General features: G+C 39.1%; 1 protein-coding gene across 7 annotated transcripts in view; it reads right to left on the reverse strand.

Annotated features, from left to right (window-relative positions):
- The window catches only part of LOC117951425 (amyloid-beta A4 precursor protein-binding family B member 2), a 35,671-nt gene that overhangs the window by 2,975 nt on the left and 14,020 nt on the right, over positions 1-18,676 (reverse strand). For 4 of the 7 annotated variants that reach the window (XM_034883102.1, XM_034883103.1, XM_034883101.1 and 1 more), the window contains 3 exons: positions 8,630-8,635; positions 6,300-6,414; positions 1,088-1,163 (listed from right to left, as the gene is read on the reverse strand). In XM_034883102.1, coding sequence (XP_034738993.1) covers positions 1,088-1,163; positions 6,300-6,414; positions 8,630-8,635 — 197 coding nt within the window. Of the gene's footprint in view, positions 1-1,087; positions 1,164-6,299; positions 6,415-8,629; positions 8,636-11,078; positions 11,102-18,676 lie in introns of all 7 variants that reach the window. The other 3 variants (XM_034883104.1, XM_034883108.1, XM_034883105.1) reach the window with 2 other exon arrangements.

Below are 18,676 nucleotides of genomic sequence, written 5' to 3' on the forward strand. Positions count from 1 at the left end.
AGAGGTAATGGCTTTAGCCTGGATTCACCTCATCAGTGTATTCCATGAAAAAAGTCCCTAATATCTTACACATTCAGTATGAAATGCTAAAGAATGAAAACAGCAGTTACATGAATGATGAACAAGAGGTTTTCACACATTCATTCCATATGTAAAGTAGATCTCAAGCAGACCATATCAGATGAGGACAGTGGTGCCATCATCCTGGTATTGGTACTAATCTAAAATAAAGTGGCGCTCATCTCCTGAAATGTTTCCCAACACAGGATTGTGTATTCCCAGCTACCCTGAAGAAATTGATTCAAGGCGAGTACAATAACTTTTTTCCATCCACTGAACCTATAGCGCTCATGTCCTGGTCTATCCAATGTAAGGACAACGTCTCTCACTGGATACCAACTGTTGTCTTTCAGTTAAAAGACTGTGAGTTCAGGCAAGTAGTAGCTTTAAAAGATGTGAGGTATGTTTCATCAATACATTCTTTGATCCTGGGGTTGGGATGAGTCATGGAGCACAAGGCCTCACCTGAAAGAAACACTAATTGGGTTTTAATGAGGTCCACTGCCTCTGTAAGTAAAGAGCCAATATAGTTCTTTTATATGTTGTAGCTCTGTACCCCCACGCTCAGCAGATACACACACCATCTGAAGTTACAGTGTAGGATGAATTGTGCAGGCGCCTTTTCTCTTTCTTCCTATAATTACTTGGGGCAAGCGGTGGGACTTAGCAAAATAGGAAACGGTGAATAAAATTAGTGCTTGGTGGATAAAACTCCCTGATTGTAAAGCGAGTTGTTCTGAAGTCAGCATTAGCTGTGTGTAACTGAACCGCACACTGTTATCTTTTCTAATAAAAAATGTTCACAGTCGCTCCTGAGGCGATAAGGTCATTTTTTCAAAACACACATAGATATGGTTTCAGATGTGAAGGAATGTTGTAATGTAAGACAAAAAATCACAGCACGGAAGATAATACACAGCTGACAAATCCAATTCTCTCATGAGGGAACTACTAAAGAACAAAACTCAAAGAAAAAGATGTGTGCATCTGTGTGTGTGTGTGTGTGTGTGTGTGTGTGTGTGTATACCCTGTAGGGGTACATCAGAACCGGTCTGGGAGGAGCTGCTAGCTGCAGCCTTGGCACTTTTTCTTTCAGCCATAATCTGGAGAAGAAAGGGAGGGGAAGAAAGAGAAGAGAGGCAAGAAAAAAAGAAAGAAGACGAAAGAGACCAGGATGGAATAACATAAGAGGAGAAAAAAGTATGTGGTTGAATGGACAAGACAGCGTAAATAAGCATTAGAAATAATGACAACATTTCAATGATTAGACATCATCTTATATATTTTTGTTATTGTCGTCAAATTCCATGAAAAGACCAAAACCAACAACGTGTTTCTCTTTTTCTCAATACTTCCAGACTTCTTCAACCCATTTGTTTCTACTGAAGATGTATGTCTTTAAAAACGGGTAACAAATATATAATTTATTTCCCTAAAATAGCTTGGCACTGTGGTTGTTAGCAAATATTAAACTGTGTTTATTGGGAACTATTTTCAGCCTTTTTGGTGCGCTAGTGATGGCGTGTGCAAATTGACTCAGAATAAACTCGTATTAATCATTTTGACAAAACATATTTCCCCCAGAGCAACGGTATAGCTTACTAATGTGTTTTTAATAGTTGTTGGACAACAATGGAGCTGCATGGCTCAAAGGAATAAGCTGTATCGGGCTTTGGCTACTCAGGTATTCCTTGTAAGTACATCAATTTATTGTTGGTTTTGGTCTTTTTATAGGATTTGACTACAATTCAAAAAATATTAATATTACCAGCCTTATCCTTTAAAAATCTTCCAAATGATACGCTGAATGTAATATAATTCAGCTGTCTAAAAAGACAGTCTCTCTCTTTTCTTTTCTCTTCTGCTGCATTGAACATACTGTTTAAAAAGTGTTGAATAGTCTGCATGGCCTCTGCACTGAGCTGCTGCACTCTTCCTGCTACAGATACTTGATTAATTGTAGGTGTCATTTATCAAAGTCTATGGTGAGTCTGCAACTCTGCACACAGGGGAACATGCAAGAAGACGCGCCCCCCCCCCCCCCCCCCCCCCCCCCCCCCCCCCCCCCCCCCCCCCCCCCCCCCCCCCCCCCAACTGCAAGACTCAGGTCACCAAGTTTCTACGCTGCAGAAAAGAGAAAACTACCACTCTGTTTAAAATAGACGGTGTGAAGAGTCACGCACGTACACATAGATATATAGACACACAGATGCACACTATTCCTTCTATTTAGGGTATTTGACAAGAAGAAATTACACTAACAGGAAAAAAAAACTCTCTAAATGGGTCAACATGTCTCTTAGGGAGAAGATCTGTAGTTCCAGGTATATTCATCTGTTACAAGGTCACTGCTGGACTAAGGACAGGCTGGTTTATCTTTGTGTACAGAAGGCTGTGTGTACCACAGTGACGTGTCAAGCAAGTCTAAGAAATTCAAAACAATCATCAAATGGGTTTACATGCAAATGATATACTACTACATCCATCAAATCTCCTTACAAGAAACGGATTACCGTAATTGTGGGAATACTGATTCAGCACTACTCACAGTATTGTTATCCAACTCTACTATAGATTTTTTGTTTGCCTATTACTTCTGCATACTTTAAGCTACACAAACCATTCAAATATCAAAATGTTTAGCTCTTTAAGGACATATGTGCTTGTAGTCAACATTTCTCCATAATTTATATGTGTTATATAGTTTTTAGTTTTAGTTTTTCAGATGCCATTCAAACTATTCACAACAAACCTTCAGCCATTAGAACATGACTCAGCGTTTTATATATTACAGGTTTTGTGTTAGCTCTGTTTAAATGTAGTGCTAAATTAGGCTTTTTTTCTGCATTTTAAGGGCTGCTGAGTGTGTTGTGATGTCACAGCTACAGTGCAGATGAGAAAGAATATTGTCACTTTTCTCTTTACACCATTTATACTTCAAAACCTAGATATACAATAAGCAATAGGACTTTTGGCTTAGTGAGCCTCCAAAAAATTGAAGCATTCCTTCAGTTACACCCCCTGGTAAACATTCCCAACATTTCTGGACGAAGGCATAACATACCTGATTTTTAAATTGCTGATATACGCAAATCTTTTTAAGTTCATCCACACAAAAAAAATATATATTAATGTTCGCAAATGCTTTCTGGTGCTCACAATGTTGTCATTATATTGAGACCATGTATTGTTCAAGATTTTATAAGGCTTATTCAATGAGAAGTGTACCCAGGCTCTATCAGTTCATCTCAGATAGACATACTATACTGTGACTTTTTTTTAACCTACTATGACTTTTAAATCACTAATTTGACATGCCATACTATGACTTTTTAATACTTTGCCTTTTTTGAGATACTAGACTATGACTATATTATCACTTTTTTTAACATACCATTCTATGACTTATACCATTCTATGACTTATACCATGCTATTACTTAAAGTCATGGTTTTTATTCAACATACTGTGCTCTAACTGTTTTCGACATTGTTTTTGGCGGCAGAGTTGTTCCGTGGTTAACACAACTCCAACAGACAACCAGCAAATAGTCACTGCAGACTCTGACCCAGGTTTGATTCCCAGTCCGGCCAGGTCCTTTTCATAACATTTTTTTCAACATGCTATACTATGCCTTTTTAAAAATATTATACTATGACTATATTATCACTTTTTTTAACATACCATGCTATAATGTGTTAATGGTTGTACTCAACATGTGCGATAACTATTTTTGACATTCATTATTTAGAGGCATAGTGGTTCAGTGGTTAGCACTGCTCCATCAAAGAACTAGCAAATAGTCACTGCAGACTCTCACCCAGGCTGATTCCTGCTCCGTTTCATGACATGTTTTTCAACATGCTAGATTTTGACTTTTTTATCATCTTTTTTTACATACTATATACTTTGGCTTTTTTCAATGTATTTTATTCAGTGGCTTTGTTTTTTGATAGGACAGCAGACACAAAAGGGATGAGAGAGGGGGGGACATCAAGCAAGAAAGAGCCACAGTTCAGAATGGAACCGGAGGCTGCTGCGGTAAGGACTATGACTTTGTACATGGAGCACACGGTCTATCAGGTGAGCTTTTTTTTCATCACTTTTTGTCATACTATACTTTGACATTTTTCAACACACTATATTATCACTTTTTAATGGTGTTTTTTCAAAATGCTACGACTTTTTAAAAAACATTTTTTGACATACTATACTATGACTTTTTTTAGCACTTTTTTATGACTTTTTTCAACATACTATATTATGACCTTTTTAGGATTTTTAACATACTATATTAAAACTTTTTATCACTTATTTTTGATAAACTCTACTATGTGTTTTTCATGACTTTTTTGACATGCTATAATCTGATTTGTATCCCTTTTTTGTCATACCTATACTATGACCTTTCAACATGCTTTACAATGACTTAAAATATTCATTTTTTTAATACATAATTGGTACTATTCAACATTTAAATGAAATGCTAGTACTAATTCAATTACTAATTAAAATCATTCCCCCTTTTCCTACTATTATCACTACTTCACCTTCTTCTTATGCAATTATGCCAGCAATTTAGCTTTTCAGCTTTTACAAGCATTTTCTGGAGGAAATGCATTTTCTAGTTAATTCCTTAATATTGCTGAATGTATTTCATATTTCAGTCAAAATATAAGAACCTTTTTTTTAAAGATTATTTTGGGGCTTTTATTTTTACAGGAGAGATGAAGACTTGAAAGGGAAAGAGAGGGGGAATGACATGCAGCCATGAGTTTGGAGTCAAACCCTCGTCTGCTGCATTCAGGAGAAAACCTCTATATATGCCCACCAGCTCTCCCAACTGAGCTAAGCACAGCACATATCAGAGCTTCTTAATCTCAACTTTAATCATCTATTCAGAAATCTGGGTAATGCAATTCCTACCTGAAAAAAGTAGACAAAGATAAAATGGCATTGTCCACAGGCTGGTCACAGTGGTACGTGGTGTCCATGAAGCTGACATATAGGCAGGTTGCAACTGGGCTTAAACTGCTACTTAATCATATTATGGAGGATCAGACAGTGCTGATTCCAGTGAAGAAGATTTAGCCACTGATGCAAACTGTGACTGAGTTGTAGCTTCTGCTGTGGCCTTTGATAGAGCCTCAGTCCTCAGGGGTTCAAATTACATAGATTCTGATTAATATTTTTTTCAGAATCTATGACTTGTATGACTTGACTTGTATGATGGAGTCTCAGGCACTGCTCCTTTAAGTGATGAAGATTCAGACACTACTAATCAACTACAGCTAGTATTCGTGTGATGGAGCTGCAGCTTGCAGTAGACCTGCTGATCTGTATAACGTCAACATTGACCCTGACGAAAGCCGCCAGCAGGAGAATCTGTTTCTGAGGACCTGCAAATTCTTCTGCCAAGCGAAAGGGTCCATACATTGAATTCATCATAAGGATTGATCCACAACAGGCCCAAATGATTATGTTGGGTTTGGTATTTTCCTCTTTGCCTGTCTTTGTGGTATTATGGTGTACAGTGCACTAGTGGGAGGAGAGTTGCAAACAGATGTAAATAAGTTTCATTCAGAAGAAGCATTGCCAAGTAAGTTGTTGTTTTTTGGGGAATTTGGGTCATAGACTTTGTGCTGAGAATGGACGCCTCAGAACCACATCTTTTTAGGCGCAACAGGCTTGTTTACTGCATCCTATATTCAGATGTGCATGAGCCTACTATGAGGTGGGTTAGGTGATCATCAATGCGTAAAATCTGGAAAGATGGGGTGACCCTGTTGTATTTTCCATTACATATATTTATGTTTAACACACACAGACAAACTGAAACTTCTATTTTGCTCTGTAATGTGAATCTTATCTTCTCTCCCTGCTGTAAAGGCTCTTAAACATTCTCCTCTATCTCTCTCCCCAGTTGTTAGTTGCCCTGTGAAGCGGCATTGAGTTAATGAAAAACACTATAATAAATTCAAATTATTATATTATTATTATTACTTCTCAAGTAAAAGATAACATAAATCTTGTCTCTTGCACTGCTATTAGTTCTTCTATAACATGCATGCAGGAGTTGCATCTAAGTTACAATCTTAAAAAGTACCTTTAGATAACTGCATCATCAGAAAAGAGTTTTTTACTCTTTTCAAAACTGACTTTGATTAAAGCTTGATAGCTTGTTTCAGAGTGCCAGATAAGCTCATTAATGCGGAGGCAGCTGCAGTAATGACACCCACCTTGGAGCAGATTTCGTGGAGACTTGTGGCGATGGCTGCGGCAGGGGTATCACATCGGAACACGTGGCACTTCAGCACCCGCGTGTTTTTGTCTCTCGCCACATAGGCAAAGTCCCTGAAACACGAACAGAAGACACATGACTTTCTAATGCAGGAAACAAACAAGGGTGTGGGGCAACAAGTATGTGGAAGGAGACGTAAGTCAACAAACCACAATAACTATAAAAATGAAGTGATGGAGAAAAATTATTAATTTTGAACAAAAAAAAAAAAAATAGAAAGCAGTTTGCTAACCTCATAACAAGGAAATGTTTAATCATGTGGCATGATGTGATTGGTGTATATGTGTGTCAGATAAGGGAGATGGGAGAGAACAATTTGTGGTTATTTAGGGATAAGAAAAAATTGTATTACCACTGAATACTATCTCTTTTTAAATTCCTCTTAATGACATTTGTTCCATCGCATTAGTGTTATGGGATGGAACAAATGTCTACTCCATTCCATATATTGTATATGGGAGAGTCAGGTTTTATCCACTTAATGTTATTACACTGAATAACTGCCACTAGCTGGTTTTTCAACAAAATAGATTATAGTTGTCCTCTCAAAGCCTCCTGGTATGTCTCCTTGGAGCCTCCTTTAGATATTGTTGCATATTTCTGTTAGATTAAACGTCTTCCCAGAGGGCACATATCATATGATGGTATAATTGCCAAATTTGTATTTTATATTTTACATTTTTCTTGAGTTTGTTGGATCCAATTTTTGCATTATCAGCAGCCTAGTGAAATATCTACTATTGTAATATATTACTGTCAATTTAAAAGCCCACCCAGGATTTGAGCCCACGTCTCATTCTCATTCCCGTCATCAAGAACTGTTCTATTGAAGTGGGCTTTTTAAAACCATTTTTCTTCATTCTATATGTGCTGTCAGGTAACTCTTTGCAAACATCAAAAAGGAAACTAAAACTGTCTCCACCCCTCTCTGCACCTGTTTGTGGTCAGCTGTTTAATAATGCAATAAAGAGTCAGCAAAATGAATTGCTATAAATTATTTGCTATAAAACACCCAATATTATTACCCCATTTGGCATTGTTCTATATTTACCTATTTTTTGTTAGGGCTCTGCTCTAATAGCACACTCATCTATTGTGAAAAAGTTGCTTCATTATTTGTGTATTAACAGCTCTATCATAAGCTTTAAGGGTGTTTCATTAATTTCTTGTGCCACAGTCAAAGTTTCTTTCATAAATAGATTACTTAAAGCCCCTTTAACATGTGGCATGTGTGTGCTGTTGCTCTGTAAACTGAAGGTAGAGGTTGGCACACATAAGCATGCGGGAAGGCAGATGTGTGTCCTAGTACCCGAGGAAACTATGTGCTGAGAACTTCATAGTGGTGCCACATGGGAGAAAAATGGAGAGTCTGAGGGTGAGACTAAGAGAGGAAGCTCCACCAGGAAAGAAACCTTCTGCACTAAGTGGGTGGGAGATGAAACACAGCTTGTGAGAGATACTTTATGCACACACACACACACACACACACACACACACACACACACACACACACACACACACACACACACACAAAGATGAAAGAAAGACACATTTCTTCCTCATTAACAGGTGAGACAAACTGCAGAACAAAAAGCTAGATGGATATTTTTCCAGGCAGGACTGAAGTGATTGACTGATGAGACAAAGCAAGACACACACACTGTACACTGCCAAATAACCATAGACAGAGACAGAAATATGACATTTATCAAAGCGGGCTCTTTGTGTTTATGAGTCCATTATCCGGACTGTCTCCTCTGCTTAATTGTGTGCTCACAATTTGGGTCGATAATGCTCTGCGCCTTTGGCCAGAAAGAAAAGTACAATGATGTGTGTGTGTGTGTGTGTGTGTGTGTGTGTGTGTGTGTGTGTGTGTTTGTATGCGACCAGTGTGCTTCGTTCAGGGACATTTGAGCAGTGTGTCACCAAAGCAGCATGAATGGCCTTGCCTCTCATACTACAAATGGTTCTTTTATGACTTCTGTTCCCTCTCTAGAGGATCAAAATGCTATAAAACAGCATGCAACTCTTATGAGGAAATAGCCTGTGGCCGGTCTGGCTTGCTGATGATTTAACGCCAGTGATTTAGACCTTCAGTAGTGCTGCGGCACTCCTGTAAAGAGCAACAGTGTCTCTGGGCGAAGCAAAGCCACTGAATTGATACCTGAGGTGACAGATGTGATTGCGCAAGGAGGGGTTGGGATTCTTGGCACAACGATTACTGAAAACAATGGAGAGGCACGGTCACACACAACGAAGAGCAGTTACCTTTCTCTGGGTCCCGGGAAGCAGAAGGGAGTTGGGAAAAACGAGGGAGGAAAGCATGGAGGAAGAAATGAGTGTGGTGAAGGAAAAAGTAGGGACAGAATAAATAAGTTAAAGAAAGAAAGGAGGATGGTAAAAAGTAAAAATGGAAGCATGAGAAAATTGTATTACACCAAAAGATGAAAAGGGAACAGAAAACCGGGAGCAGGAAGGTGGAATAGAAAAAGTGAAGGGGAAAAAACAAGAGAAATGTTAATACATGTGACATACTGAGCCAGAAACAGACACAATGTGTCACAGAGGTGTGTGTGTGCCCACGCAATGGAGCTCAGGTCTGTATACTTTTCCTTTTAGTGGCATAGCGTTCCACTATATTATGAAACAACCCACTTTTCCTGTTAGATGTTCCAACACACACACACACACACACACACACACACCCACACACACACACACACACACACACACACACACACACACACACACACACACACACACACACACACACACACACACAGACACTCACCTCGTTGTTACTCCAGCTTTCCCTCCCCCTACTCCCCACTTTCCTCTACCTTTTCCTTCTCTCAATCTCTCTTTCATCCTGCCCTTTGCATTCACTCTTTAATCTTCCTCTCCCTTTCCTCAGCTCAACCCTCTTCAAACTCACAATCTTTTCTTACCACAATAGGCACAAAAAGAAAGAAAGATGCAACACAGAATGATTCATATCAACAGTCTAACTCATCATAGCCGCTTTATTTCATGTTGTAATCTGTGACACTCTATTATAAAGAACACTTGAAAGTAGGCACAGGCTGGATGAAGAACAGAGGGCTAATTCAAACATTGACTGCCTTTGATTCTTTGATGATCTGCTTAGGAAGACACAGTCTGAATTTGTGTGTGTGAATGTGTGTGTGTGTGTGGGTGTGTGCACATTAAAATGCATATCTTTCTCTCTGTGTTCGAATTTCATTCATGATTTTCTATGCTATAAGTCCATTTACTTGCCATTCTGCTTCCTTCTGCTCCATTTCTAATTCAGACTCCATGCCTCCTTCACTGTCTATCACTTTAGTAAAATTGGATTTCAGTGTCGAAATTCTGAATGGCCCTAAAGCTGGTCTCTGTACATACCTCTGCAATGTACCTCTTTCTTCTATTTACACAAGTGTCAGGTAGAAAGTGTTGCAAAGGCTTTGTAACTGATAGACGAATCACATCACACGTGATTCAAAACCAGGACAGACTCTTACCTCCCAAAAAACACAGTATTGACAGCATCACACTGACCTTATTTGACTTTGAGAGCACTGAGACTGAGACAGCAACATCTGGAAACGTATCTCTTTCTGTTTGTGTTTTGTCCTTTCATCAACACTAAGCCAGTGTGTTTTTCATACCTGATAAGTAAGCATTTCAAAAACAAGGAATATTAAGCTTTTAGAATACAATGCCTTAAAGGAGAATTCCGGTCGATTCCAACACATAGCTCGTTTGTCTGTAAATTTGGAGTGCTGTCAGTAGAGAGAAAAACGAAACCAATCCGTGCTGCCTAAACCGTCTCATCCTCCTGCTAACATTAGCACCCAACAGGCTAAAACAGGTCACGTTTTTAAATGTATTTTTAGGCACTAAACACGTTCAAAATGACATTAAAAGTGCCTTATTTAAAAAAAAAATAGAATATTAGTGCAGCAGCACATATTATACTGTTCATACTGCTTAACTGGTAGCATTTATGAGATGTGATCAAACCACTAGATTATAATCATTCAGTTGTCAAACAGAAACGAAACATGTCTGTAAATGGAAGTGCGAGTGTGTGTGTTTGTAGTATAACACTGTGATGATGGAGAGCAAGAGCAGACAGAACCTGCAGAACGTACCTGAGATATTTTTGACCAGCCACTAACTAAACTTAGTACTATTTTCTGAGTATTAGAAGCAATTTGAATTTTCATTTAAATCTTCAAATACATATTCTGAAATATTCTACTTCCTACAATATGCTCCAATGCAAAATATGTAGTTCTAAGAGATAAAAACTAAATTCCTTTCATTTTAATTTTTTTTGCCTACAAAATAAACTACTTTTGTCAGCTATAAGAAACCCTACAATCAGTGAGTGATATGTGTTCTCACTGAATATGAAGTCAGCATAACAAGCAGTAAAATCTCCACAAATAGTACAAAGAACATGACCTCAGTACCCTCCTGACACCGGCGTGTTGGCTGTAATGCAATCTTTTAAGAAAAGATTAGGAAACAAAACAAATGTATTAACTTTATTACTGGTTTGAAACTTTAGATCTTCAAGGAAAAAAACTAAAAATAAAAGTGTGATCACTGGTTGCTTTTACACATAAACAGCTTTTTCATAAATAGGTGGCTTAGTGTGGGGACACATGAGAGAGGGAAAAAAAGAGAGAGAGAGCTGTTGGCTTACTTTGAGGAGCAGTTATCCCCAACCTCATTTAACGGAGGATGTGACACATGGTAGAGAGAGACAACAAACAATAGAAGCTAAATGACACCTCAGAGATGGCAGGAAGGTGAGGAGGGAGGATAGATAGATACAACGTTGAGAGAGGGGATTGATAAAGGCTAGAGAAGCCACACTGAAAAGGTGGCAGTGAAGCAGATAGGAATGGCAACGAGGTGAGAGACTCACTGAGGGCTGACTGGTGGAGAGGAGGAGGAGAGCAAGAGAAAAGAGGCACGAGATGAAAGGTATGAAAGCAGATTTGTGTTCAAGCGATACTCTCCCCACTCGTGTGTGTTCTTTCTCTGTGCTCCACACATTTCCGGAGCAGAATAATGGATGACTGACTCCCTACTACCAATCTCTCTTTGATCCTCATGGCCGTGAGGCAGGCTCGCCTAGAGAGGATGCGTACAACTCTGAGATTAAATGAGGTCATGGCTGCTGGTGTATGATGAACTGGGTGTGAGGAAGTCACACAGAACCGTCAGTGTCTGCAGCTCTGACATCATTCCACCATGAGTAGTGCAAACAGCACTGTGTGTAGTAGTGGCATTAGCATATGCCAACCAACCCATATGTACCACCCTTTCATATTTAACCATGGTTTTAGGTTTTGAAATTCTTTTTTTGTGGGTTAAACTTTTATTTTTTAAGCAACATACAAACACACAATTCATTTTGAGGTATTTAATGCATACTGCATTCCCACATTTCAGTTTAGATTCCTACAACTGATTTTTTTTTTCAATTATTGCTGATGACAAGTGCTGATGATAAATGTAAGAAGAAAAAAATCTATAAAGCACGGATTCTGAGACTAGTTGTGAAATTGATGTCTTGGCCTCCATTATAATGGTTTTCCGCATGAAATAATACTATTGATTGTTAGTATAAAGGCGAGAGGGCTGCTACCAAAGCACTCATCTTGTAAAGTGATGGCCGATGAGCTGAAGTTAGGGGATGTTTTAAAAATGCATGCAAAATGGCCAATTTACACTTAGTTTTTTATTTTTATTTTGAAGCTGGGGTTTAAAAATGAATCATTCTTTATTGTTTAATTATTCAAGGTGCATAGGTAAAATATGAGTTGATTTTGTATATTTTCTGGGTAGCTAAACTGTGTGAAATAAACAGACACTCCACATAATGTCACATTGTTTATTTCACCAGTTGTTCATAAAACTGAGAACATTACAACAGTAAAAAATTAAATAGGCCCACGAATGTTCAGTGAGTGTTGATGGTTTTGCAGTGTTTTTTCTTAATTGGCTTTTTTCCCAAAGCCCTACAATTTGCAAATGTAATGCTCAACAATTTAAACTATTTTCACTGATCATACTTTATAACTGAAATTGAAGTTTCAAACAAACCTACATACAGAATTACTTGACTATGTATCTTCAGGTGCTAAAATGGCATGATAAAACTTAAGTGGCCACAACTGCTGCAGTAAAAGAGGCTTTTGAAGAGGCAGTGAAAACAACACAAATGTAAGTAGTCCCCAGTCTGCTCTTCTTTCTTCTGCTCTGTAGCTTCCAGTATCGCTCAGCAGAGACTCGTGTCCTCTCTAAACCATCTGTCACGTGTGCCCACAAACACACCGAGCGCTGTGGTATCACACACACTTCAACCAGACTTCAATTATCAAACAGCTTTTCAGAGAGTGGCTGGGTAGTGCACGGCCGCTATGCTGATGGACTTACATATGCTAATTGCACAGCCAAATGCTGATTAGAAATGTCTGAGGACGAAGTTCTTGTGACTTTTCTGTCAGCAGAAAGTAAACGAGGGAAAGTAAAGGGAGGGCCAGGTGTATGCAGAGTGAGTGTGTGTGTGCGTGCGTGCGTGCATGCATGTGTGCGTGCATGCATAAGAGGAAATACAGTCTGTTCTACATATTGATTGTAATTGAACTGGTAACCCTATGATTATGGACAATGTTGGGACTTTGGCATCAGTCCAAAGTGGATGTGGATCTGGTCCAGTTTCACAGTGAGATTTAACGCTTAAGTGTGACAGGTACATTAGACAACAGCTGGATGGTGGTTTAGAGGAAAGCCCTTTCATCTAATTTTAAAGAGAATCAAAAAAAAAAACTCGCAGGGATGTATTTATATTTAGCAGCTGTTTATCTCCAAACGTTCTCTTTTAAAAGGCAGGTTTTTCTTGCAACAGCTGGGTGAGACTCTTTGTTTTATAAGCTTGCTTAAAAAAATGATGTAGCGTGGAATTGCCCTCATTAATGGAAAGCACTCTGTAATTTTTTTATGATGAAAAATATTATCATTAGGAAGGCAGTATGAACACAAGAAGATGGCAGCTATAAATATATTCATGAGAATTAAAAGAAGTAGTAAAAGAAAAATCCACCCTGAAGCTCCCTTTGAAAGTGTTGAAAAAGTGAACAGACATTTCTGCTGTCACGGCCTACAAATGCATTTTTATTTAGACTAATTTAAATTGTGTTGATGGACCTTCTTAATATACATGCATTCTGCATAAAAGTTCTCCTCTTGCATTTGTTTAAACTTAATAAACATTGCAATACATACAAGTTGATTGTAGTTTATTGTAATGTATTGTAGAATATGGTGATAAAAAGCCCTATAAAACTCAAAGATAAAACCAGAGAGAGTAGGGATGCAAAGTAAACACTTTACAGAGCCATTAATAAGACTCTACAGAGCTGCTGACAGATATTGGCTTTGTTTTACAGTGCTGCACTATTGATGCAGTGTTAGTGTCCACTAACTGGTTTTTACAGTTGTGTCATTAGCATGCTAAGATATCCATTATTCTAATTAGACGCTGAGTAATACTGGATTTTTAAGGCCGATACCATATCGATATTTGAGAGTCTAAAGCACCTGGTCCCCTACATGCATGCATGCACAAAGGTGTACTGAGCAGAACATTTTACAACTGGAAAAATAAACTTCAGTGAATGCCAGTGCTCTATTAATATTAAGTCTTTGTACCTAAATTAAGCTGCATGCTGAAATTCCTTCCATCTCCCTTTGTTGTTTGGAGTTTTTCATTATATGATTTGGGGGAATAAGACAGTGTAATATGTTTTACTGATTTCAAAGCCATCTGAGGCAAATTTGTGATTTTGGACTATATAAAGGAATTTGACTTGACTTGGTGGATAAGCTATGTAATGGTGATAATGTTTCTAAATAACCTAAAACTTAAGGTACCTTAAATATCAGTCTACTGATGTATCTAAAGGATTTTTCTTTTTCATTTTTCATTTTAAATCAAGGGTTTGACATTTTGGCAAAGAGTCCTGCTGAGAGATCAATGAGGAATTTGATACCACTTACATGGCTGTGCTGTGAGTATGGAGTTGGGACCATTAAGACTGCAACATCACCCCGCAGATCCCAAACCAAAACCGGGTCAGACGTGTTTTCAAATGTTTCCATTTTAGGACCTCTGAAACGCCAGAGCGGTGTGAAAGATATAAGACATAAGAAAAGATAATCGTTTTTAAACCAAAACGTAGCAATTTAAATGTAGCCTAACGCCAATTTACACTTGACAAAAAACAACAACATCCACTAACATCTGGCTTTTTTCTTTCGTGGGAAAGGTTCAAATCGGCATTCATTCTTGGGACAAATGACTCTGCAGTGTTCAGGGGTGTTTATCGGCTCCAGCTCTGATCAACAGTGATGGAAACATGACACCCATGTGGGCACGCTTACTTTTGCCTCTTTTCCAACCCAATACTGTGTGACTCTTTGTCACTAGCCACAAATTCTCTCCAGCCTCCATTTAAGCAGCGTTCCAACATCGTTCCATGTCGGCACCGAGTTTGAAAGAGAAACTGAATAAGTTACAGTTAATCAAATTAGAGAAGTAACCACCGTAACATTGTCACTGGACTCCGTGCTGCTTTCTACGGTTTATTAACCCAGTTTTCTGCCGCATTTGAGACATCAAAGGTGACACACCAAAAAAAACGCAACTGTATTCTATTCTCTGCAAGCAGTGGGAAAGAAATTTGTTTTAGCAGAGTTTCCTGTTTTAAAAAACATGCATGTCCTAATTTTGGTGGAAAAAATGGTACGATAAATAGTTCCCGTTTTAGCTCCCCTTGAAACACACAAAAACAATTAAAATGGCATTGTGTATATGGATTACTGTAAAGTAAACACATAAGACACATGGTGTGATTCAGTGACTGTGTTTTGAACAGAACCAGGCTAGCCGTTTTCAGTTTTAACGCTAAGCTAAGGTAATCACCTCCTGGCGCTAACTCCATACAACACAGGCAGTAGCATCAATCTTATCATTTCTCCTTAACTTTCTGCATGAGAACCAAATTTTAAAAACCATCCATCCCAAAACTAGTCCTTATCTAGTGAGGTGGCAAACTCAGAAATGTGTCCATGGAGCAGGATATTGGAGTTAATTTGAATCTCAATATAACAACACCAGTAAAACCACAGATGCACTGGAGTACTTAAAGTCTGTGTGACAACTGAGCAGGGTAAACCCCTCTGCGACCTGGTGAATTAGTCATGGCCCACAGCCATTAGGCCTAATGTAGAATGTCTGTGCGTAATTACCTCTCTACACCGTAAACTTGTTTACAGCACCAAGATGAGCAGAAAAAATGAGCACCCAGGGCCAGAGGGTGCAGCGAAGGAGGAGGATTGATATATACATAATACACACTGTCTCTCTTTGCACACACACTCACAGGGAGACATACACAAACACTTAACATAATCATCAATATTGCCCAAGGCAGCAAAGAACTAGGACAGAATCAAGTCAAAATAAAACTAAAACTGTTGTCTACGGTTTATTAAGCAGCATACACAACACACAGAGCTGCCTGTGTGATTTCAGCAGACATTTGACGTTGTTAACAACAAAGGCGATGCAGCAGTATGATTCATCCTCAGTGCCTCTGCATCATTTCTAAGAAAACGCAGATTCACAAAGCTGATGGTGAAAATTGCGTTTTACTAAATGGGAAAAACACACAACCCCAGTTTATGTTCATGCAGCTTTGTGACCCAATTCCAAGCATTCGGTGTGGAAGAGGCAAATGACAGAGGGAGGGGCGACAAGCTGAAGATGCACATACAGCACTCATGTGTCAACACTAGTTGTATGTCATTACATATTTAAGAGCAGAGATAGGTGGGTGTGCGAGATGGAGAGACAGAAAGTTTGTGTGGGGAATAAGGGATGAGGGGAGAAAGAGTGATTCTGGGTGGGCGAGAGAGAAAGATGATGTCCTGCTGTTTTCTGCTCTTGATCATTTATACATCATACTGCTCTGGAGAGTGTGTGTGTGTGTGTGTGTGTGTGTGTGTGTGTGTGTGTGTGTGTGTGTGTGTGTGTGTGTATGTGTTCACAGCTGCTGATATTCTCAACTGAGACAGAGCTTCAGTGAGATGTCACTTCAGTATGACACCCCCATGCATGATCTTACTAGTCTGTGTGTGTGTTTTTGTATATGTGTGTGTGTGTGTGTGTGAGAGAGAGAGAGAGAGAGAGAGAGAGAAATACAGTGTGTGGGAGAATGCAGGGATTTGGTGTCAAGTAAGTGTAGCGTTATGCAGAATTCTACTCTCAGTGCAGTTGTGATCATATGCGTGTAACCTAATTAGCTGCATGTTCCATACATCATTATGTTTCATGCACATAGCATACAATAATTAGCTGTCTCTCTCCTTTTACTTACAGTGGATGTACTGAATATTTTAAAGGGTCTGTTCACCAATTTACAATTTCGTTTTCTTCTTCATATATTAACTAGTGAGCAAGTGATCCCAAAACAGACATTCCTTTTTTTATAATGTCTTTAATACAGACAGTGGCTTTATTTGAGTTGCTAAATGAAATGTTTTGTTTGGGTGAAACAATCTCATTACAAGGTGCAGTTAGTAGCTGTTCTAGAGCTTTCAATCATATCATCATAGTCTTCCTCAGCTGGAGAGTTTGACCAGCTGTCTAAAAAATAAAAATGTTCACAGTTAGTGTTTAAAATGTTTCAGTTTTGAATAGAGTTTCACAATATATATTTCACAAAAAAATGTAAAGAAATCTGCCTATAGTTGTCTTTTTAGTTGACCCCAGGAAAGAATAGTTGATCCATAACTGTAATAATTGTAATAACTGGTAAAATAATACTAAATAAAGTATTGGGATTCTTTTACTAGTTAAAGTTTTTACCAGAGCTTATTGCACTTACTGGGAGTCTATTTGGACAAGTGTCAGCTAAATGAAATGTAAGGTTTGCAAATCATTTTTGAGAAAAGTGATAAATGCATGCTTCTAAATTCACTCTGTCAAACTAAATAATTTAAATACAATAAATTAGATATTGACTTAGAAATAATTAAGAGGAGATTAATTTACAACCCCATTTGTTTATTCTGCTTGGCCCATCAACAGCCGCCCTAATGAAAACATAATATAAAACCTGCACTGAGCACTTCAAACATGTTGGGTATTCAAATGTATTGATCTTAAACAGTCTGTAGCCACCGCAGCCGTCTGTAGTCTGAATACATAGACAGGCTACAGGCAGACGCTGACTGCGCCGGTGTCCTGCTGTGTTCAGCCCTGATCAGCGAACATCAGCATCACCTCACATCACTGCCCGCCACGGCTCGGGACCAGCGAAGGTTTTATCGGGAGGAGATTTATTGGCTGGTGGGGCAAGGGAGGGGATCTATAGGAGGAACAGGAGGAGTAATCCGTCAGGAAGACAGGGATTACAGCAGGTGTGCCTAACAATGCTAATGTGTGAGAGAGAGAGGGATGGTGAGGGTAAATGCAAGAAAAGATGGAAGACATTTTTGTTGTGTGTGTGTCTGTGTGTGTGTGTGTGTGTGTGTGTCTGACTGACATATGTGTGTGCTTGACAGTGAGTGGGGACACAGCTCCGACCGTAATTACCCTTTAGAGAATAAGGGTTTCTGGGAGGCTAGGAGGACAGTTCCTGACACAAGGTTCGTGAATGTGTGTAGAGAATGTAGGAGTGATGAATTATGGGTAGATGGAAGGATCTGGCGTGGAGGAGCAATGACTTACAGGGAAAGAGAGGGGTCTGTGTGGGGCTCAAACCGGAGCAGGAGTGGCGAGAAAGGGCCATCAATCACTCTGGCGTCTATCGAGTGGGTCTAGGTATTCGGGCCCCGTCCCCGGGGGCCGACAGAGGGGGCCTTGCATGTTAATTAAAGTTACACGGGCCTTGACATCAGCAAATAAGCTGCGGCTCAACTGGGATGACTGGAAGAGCTGGGCTGTTACAACCCAAGCATGCACATACAAATTCTCTTCATTGACGTAAATGGAGGTGATCACTAGAGTGTGTTCAGCCTTAAAATATTAATGGTACTGGAGGCTTGCGTGTCTCTTTTCTTTTCTTCTCTTCTCCTTATATTATATAAGTGATATATAAGGATATATATATAACATATATACTGTATATTTCCTTATGTTCTTCTCCACTCTTCTTTTTGCTCTTTTTCTACATGCCACCGCTGTCCACAGAAGGTCAGCGGTGGGGGGGGCGGGGGGGGGGGGGG

Source organism: Etheostoma cragini, chromosome 10 (genome assembly GCF_013103735.1).
Source record: "Etheostoma cragini isolate CJK2018 chromosome 10, CSU_Ecrag_1.0, whole genome shotgun sequence".
In the NCBI taxonomy this organism is placed as follows: Eukaryota; Metazoa; Chordata; class Actinopteri; order Perciformes; family Percidae; genus Etheostoma; species Etheostoma cragini.